Below are 6,234 nucleotides of genomic sequence, written 5' to 3'. Positions count from 1 at the left end.
TGGCCATTGGCGCGCAGGAAGAGTGAGTTTAAGTACAGCCGCCTTCATGCAGCAGCAGCTCTGGTCAGCCCTTAGTGGAGTTGACTCTTCAGGACTCTAGGAGCAGGGACTGGCCCTGTTTGCAGACTAGGTTTCCCGGTTCAAGTGACTTGTCTCGAGCGCACACAAAACTTGAACACCGGTCTTTTCATCGCTAGTAACTACTCCAGCCATCTCATGGTACTTCAAAACAACGGAAGGGAAGTAAGTTGACCCCAGTAGACGAATCTTTTGGAGGATGGTCCCCAAATCTACTGCCAGGCGGGTAGAGCATGGAAACAGAAGATCGCTGATAGGATTTCTTTCGCCGTTTTAGGTGCCCCTTTCTACCTCGCCCACCACCCAATACTCACTTTCTTGCCCCCCCTTCCTCCCAGGTCATCAAGCGAGAGGGCACAGGCACAGAGATGCCCATGATTGGGGACCGGGTCTTTGTCCACTACACTGGCTGGCTGTTAGATGGCACTAAGTTTGACTCCAGCCTGGACCGCAAGGACAAATTCTCCTTTGACCTGGGAAAAGGTGAGCATGGGAGATAGGATGGTAGGATAGGCTCTGAGGTAGGTCTGAGTGGAACAATCCAAAACTGCATCCAGAGACTGAAAGAGGAGTGGTTAATCCTCCCACGCGCACACTTTTTTAAAAAAAATTTCTTTTAATACTGTCCTACAGCTGTGTTAATTTTTACCCTCCCTGGTGGCACAGTGGTTATGCATTCACCTGCTAACCAAAAGATTGGTGTTTTGATCCCCCCAGCGGCTCCATGGGCCGGAAAAGGCCCGTGACCTGCTCCAGTAAAGCTCCCAGCCCAGGAAACCAGATGAGACATTTCAACTCTGGACAGCACCCACCTCTCCGTACCTCATCCCCTCCTCTGCAGTGAACTTCCTTGTTTCTTAAGCTCCTTTGTTCCAGGGTTGAGTGGTTTTACTGTGTGTGTGTGTGTGTGTAAGAGACTCAACAACACTTAACTGTGACCAGGCTTTGTATCTTCCTGGTCCCATTTCTAAAGGTTCCCCAGCTTCCCCTTGGGGTGCAGTAAGATGCTATGGGAGTGTTACTGAGCCCAGCGTCAGATCCCTAGCTAAAGAGGACCTGTTTGCCTTTTGTACCTGCAGGGGAGGTCATCAAGGCCTGGGACATTGCTGTGGCAACCATGAAGGTGGGGGAAGTGTGCCATATCACCTGCAAACCAGAATATGCCTACGGTTTGGCGGGCAGCCCTCCAAAGATCCCCTCCAATGCCACACTTGTGTTTGAGGTGAGTGTCTGTCCCAAGGAGCAAAACCCAGAGCCAGGCCTTATCTTAGCCCAGTGCCTGGCTGCCTTCCAGCCTCTTTGAGACAATGTAGCCAAGGTTGAGGACCCACCCTTAGGAGAGGAAGAGAAATGGAGGAGGCACTGGCTCTCCTACACACACTTGCAGCAGCTGCCAGAAAGGTGGCCACAGACGCCGTTCAGCATCAAAGTAGGGCATGGAGTTGAGGCATGTTTATATCTACAGCAGTGCACAAGGTTGTGATTTTATCTGGAAAGAGTCCGGGAAATCAGAATCTGCATGCAGATATAAATTATAGCATGGAGAATTCACAAGGGTGAGATGCCTGACCCTTAAATCATGGGGGTGAGAAAAGGCTTCCCTGGCGGGGTGGGACTTTGGTCTGACAGTTCTTGAGCCCATCTGCAAGTACGAGGAAGAGCAATAAAAGACAACTGAGACGTGTCCTTTCTCATGGCCACCAGGTTGGGCTTTACAAGGAACTGAATTGAGGTTGGCCGCAACTTGGCCTGATTAAAGTGGAGTAGACAGCAAATAAGTTGATCTCCTGGTGAGACCTGACATCCATGCGGCCTGTTCCCCTCTCTCAAAGTTGAGAGCAGGCCATTTCCCACTAACTTGATTAATCGAGTGCCACCGCTGTCATTCCCGCCCTCCGTTCCAAGGGCATCTTGGGGCTGAGGGAGACGGCGTGTCTCTCCTCCGTGAGTGAGCGCGCAGGAGGGCGCCGTCTCATTCGGCATCTTCTCCCACAGGTGGAGTTGTTTGAGTTCAAGGGTGAGGACCTGACGGAAGAAGAAGATGGCGGCATCATCCGCAGAATACGGACGCGGGGTGAAGGCTATGCCAGGCCCAATGAGGGCGCTATTGTGGAGGGTGAGCCAGCACAGGGTGGCATGGTGATAGAAGAGCCCAGAGTTTAGGGTTTTCCGTTCTGATCCTGAGGCCTTGGCTAACTTTGAACAAGGCGTTTCCCGTCTCGGTGGGGCCTGTTTTCTCGTCTGTAAAAGGAGAGGTTGGCCCGCCCTCAATAAACACCCTCCCAGGTGTGAGAGGACAGGAGGAGGCGCGAGGTGCAGGTGGCTCCTCTCTGCAGCCAGTGGCCCCTCACGCCCTGGTGCCTTCCTTGCCTTTCTTTGATGTCAGTGGTACTGGAAGGGTATTACAAGGACCGGATGTTCGACCAGCGCGAGCTCCAATTTGAGATCGGCGACGGGGAGAATCTGGACCTGCCTTGCGGACTGGAGAAGACCATTCAGCGCATGGAGAAGGGGGAACGCGCCATTGTGTACCTCAAGCCCAGGTGAGGGAGGGGCGGGCGCGCAGTAGCGCAGAGCTCTGCAGGTCCACAGTGAGTGTAAGGGTCAGAGGACGGCTCTTTGTGGGCCGGTGTTCCCTGGGACCCGGAGCCTCAAAGATGACGGCATCACCAGGGTCTCTTCATACGTTCAGAACCTGGTCACAGTGGCCCAGCTCTCCTTAGTCCCCAGTCTTTTTTTTTTTTTTCTGGAACACTGATGAAACCTGTTCACTTGGGGTGACCCTGCTGGCCTGTGAAAAAGCATTGACGTACGTTCTAGCATTTCAGCACCACAGAAGCCACCACAGTATGACAAACTGACAGACAAGTGGTGGAATGAAGCCATAGTAGCAGATGAACCCACGTAGGGAGAGTGTCAAGAAAGTGAGGCACAGAGGGATTGAGAGATGAGCTGTACCAGAACTGGAAATAAAGAGGACACTGTATTAAGATGGGAAGATTGACACATACAATAACAGCACTCCACGCATTTAAAAAATGGGAGTGAGTATCAATTTGTAGAAATGTAGGTCGTAACCGGAAAGGTTTTACTGGATTTTGCAAAATAATTTTTTTTCTAATCATTTTATTAGGGGCTCATACAACTCTTATCACAATCCATACATTGTCCCCAGTCTTGTCTGTACAACTCTGGCTACGACAGACTCCGCCGCATCCCCCACGGGACCAGCACCACGGTTTTCACTGTCCCCTAGTTCAGCCTCCGGTGGCACATTGTTCCTGCTTTCTCATGACTCGTCCGTCAGCCAGGTGGTTCTTAGAGAGATTATACCACCCTGCAGGCTGAGTAAGTAGAAGCACCTGCAAGAGGATAGAGAGGCATCTAATTTGTCTGAAGACATTAAGGAAGATGATTCCAAACAGGAAGCACTTGAGTCTCAAGAGATGGGCAGTTCTTTCCAGGAAATGGACAGGAAACCTTTCCTTAGCCTGGAGCCGGGTAAGGGCTGCCCAGATGACCTGGTTTCCCCTGACCCACAGCTATGCTTTCGGCAACGTTGGGAAGGAGAAGTTCCACATCCCACCCCAGGCCGAACTGAAATACGAAATTCACCTCAAGAATTTTGAGAAGGTGAGGTTGCTCGGGGTGCTCTCGCTCCGCAGTCAGCTATCTCCAGTCAGATCTCGCCCTACTGGGATTCCAGGGAAGCTAACTGTGTTTCTCCCCCGGGCTGGGCCAGGCCAAGGAGTCGTGGGAGATGAATTTGGAGGAGAAGCTGGAACAGAGTGCCATAGTGAAGGAGCGGGGTACTGTGTACTTCAAGGTGAGCCGAGAGCCGGCCCTGAGCAGAGTCCCAGGGAAGGCCAACCCCTCACCTAGGACATCTAATGCAGCTGGTCACGGTACAGAGGGCGGGTGGCCAGGGGCGCGGGCAGGGCTCCGTAGAGGTTCTCTTGGGCGCACGGCTCACCTGAGTCTGCCTGAACACCCCTTCCAGGAGGGCAAGTACAAGCAAGCAGTACTGCAGTATAAGAAGATCGTGTCCTGGTTGGAATATGAGTCCAGTTTGTCGGGTGAGGTGACCCAGAAGGCACAGGCTCTTCGACTAGCTTCCCACCTCAATCTGGCCATGTGTCACCTGAGACTCCAGGCCTTCCCGGCTGCCACTGAGAGCTGTAACAAGGTGAGGCCCCTCCGTGGGCGGAGGGCGCTGCCTTCTTAGGTGGACGGGGAGGCTGGGTGGGAGGAAGTGCTCGGTTCCCAGAGGCAGGGGGTGAGAGAAACAGGAGCGATGGAAGGCAGTTGGTACAATTGGAGACCTCTTGAGACTCACTTCCCATCTCTCGGCGCCTACCTGCGTGACCTACAGAGCCTGGAAATGTTTCCTCCAGAGTCCTGCTGTCTTCCCTCAGAAAGGACGCCCTCTCTGGCCCTCCCTGGGTCTTTCCGAAACTGTTCTCCCTGTGGGTCTGGCCGACCCTTCTGCCCCGTCCTGCTGGGGTGGGGCACGTGGAACCCATCTTGGCTGCCTGGGTCAGATCTGAGGCCTCACTTGGCTGCTCCTCTGCCTCCGTAGGCCCTGGAACTGGACAGCAACAATGAGAAAGGCCTCTTCCGCCGGGGAGAGGCCCACCTGGCCGTGAACGACTTTGAGCTGGCCCAGGCCGACTTCCAGAAGGTCCTGCAGTTGTACCCCAGCAACAAGGCGGCCAGGGCCCAGCTGGCCATCTGCCAGCAGCGGATCCGCAATCAGCTCGCACGGGAGAAGAAGCTCTATGCTAACATGTTTGAGCGGCTGGCCGAGGAGGACAGCAAGGTGGGGATTGGGGTGGGATCCTCTGCCCTGGAGGGATGATGGGCGTGTTCCCTCAGCAGTAGTGGTGCCCGTGAGTCCACCTGTGACCGTGGCCACCCACCGGCCCCAGGTGGTCAGGGTAAGTCGGTGCTCTGGGCTATTTTGAAAAATGACCCTCTGACATCCCTAAGTCCCAAGCTTTGTATTGGAAGGTCCCTCTCACACCGAGGCGCTGGGTGTTCATCACCTGCTCCTGTTAGGACCTTTGCATGCACAGCACCCACACACAGGCAGACACCTCACCCTTTCCTCCACGGCCAAGGCCATGCCTACCCATTACTGTCCCAGCCTGGCTTTGTTCCACAAACCAGGACCAGAGAGCTCCCTCCACATTGCTGTGTCCGAGAGCTCTTTTTACCCTCTAGCTTGTAGAGCATTAAATTGTGTGGCTCTCGCATGCTGTTTCCACAAGCCCCCGATTCTCCTCTCTCAGTGCCCTGAGCCCACATTCTCCAGGGAGAGTATTTCGTGGGTACCAATTTAAACTTCTCTTGCTGCCATGCTGCTTAAAAGGTGAATTTTTAATAACATTCATAGTTGACCTGGAGGACCTAGAATGTGATTTCAGCATGTAATCAATATAAAACTTACATTTACCTCTTGGAGTGGGGTGGAGTGGGTGGGTAATTCTCCTCCCTACCCCCACCCCCACCCCGTGCTTGGTAGCTGCGTGGTCATGGCTGGCATGTTTGGTTTTTTCCCACGGGTGTTTGTGGGTACCAGCCACACGTGTCAGTGTGCTGGGTGAGTCTTAGGGTGTCACCGCCACATGAGTTAGGCACAGGTAGGCAGGAGTAAGGACATGAGACCATCACCTTCCTTCCTCTCCTCTCGTCACAGGCCAAGGCAGGGATAGCTTCAGGAGACCGAAATTTGGACGCGGAGATGAAGGATGAGCAGAACGGCATGGCAGGGAGCCAGTCCCAGGTGGAGCCGGAACCATAGCCTCTCCCCACCCTCTGCCTGCGGCCGCCACCTCCCTCCCTGGTGCCCTCCCTGTCTCCACCCTATTAGTTTTGTAAAAACTGAAGAATTTTGAGTGAATTAGACCTTTATTTTTCTATCTGGTTGGATTAGTGGCTTGGGGGCAAGGGGGGAAGGAGTAGGCTGAGTGGGGTGGAAGTTGGGATCATTTTAAGGTGTTGTCACTTCTCCCCGTCCCCCTCCTTTCCCCTCCCTCATTACATAGAAACGTCCGTCCATCCACATACTCTTCAGAATGTTAATTTATTTTGCTTCCTCTGTGTGCTAGGTCCATATAAGGGGGTGGCGATTGGTAGATTGGGGTTCTGATGTGA

The 6,234-nt window shown here is 53.7% G+C and overlaps 1 protein-coding gene across 1 annotated transcript; it reads left to right on the top strand.

Moving 5' to 3' along the window:
• The first annotated feature begins 201 nt into the window (after positions 1–201).
• Positions 202–5,980, top strand: FKBP4 (FKBP prolyl isomerase 4). The gene is made up of 10 exons (XM_045295894.1): positions 202–243; positions 417–561; positions 1,158–1,300; positions 2,074–2,194; positions 2,465–2,621; positions 3,621–3,711; positions 3,821–3,904; positions 4,079–4,264; positions 4,658–4,897; positions 5,777–5,980. The coding sequence occupies exons 1-10, from the start codon at positions 217–219 to the stop codon at positions 5,879–5,881; spliced, it is 1,299 nt and encodes a 432-aa protein (XP_045151829.1). The 5' UTR covers positions 202–216; the 3' UTR covers positions 5,882–5,980.
• Positions 5,981–6,234: the final 254 nt, after the last annotated feature.

Source organism: Echinops telfairi, unplaced genomic scaffold, assembly GCF_000313985.2.
Source record: "Echinops telfairi isolate 266 unplaced genomic scaffold, ASM31398v2 ScPeMD7_6273;HRSCAF=7185, whole genome shotgun sequence".
Classification (NCBI taxonomy): Eukaryota; Metazoa; Chordata; class Mammalia; order Afrosoricida; family Tenrecidae; genus Echinops; species Echinops telfairi.
Note: the sequence above shows the minus strand (reverse complement) of the source record. Positions and strands in the feature narration are given on the sequence as shown.

What these genes read in the sequence shown, in the direction of transcription:
- FKBP4 (XM_045295894.1), top strand. Translation starts at nt 217, where the DNA reads ATGGTACTTCAAAACAACGGAAGGGAA. An exon ending in TTCAAAACAACGGAAGGGAA is followed by an intron (nt 244 to 416) that starts GTAAGTTGACCC and finishes CCTTCCTCCCAG; the next exon opens with GTCATCAAGCGAGAGGGCAC. An exon ending in GGGGTACTGTGTACTTCAAG is followed by an intron (nt 3,905 to 4,078) that starts GTGAGCCGAGAG and finishes CACCCCTTCCAG; the next exon opens with GAGGGCAAGTACAAGCAAGC.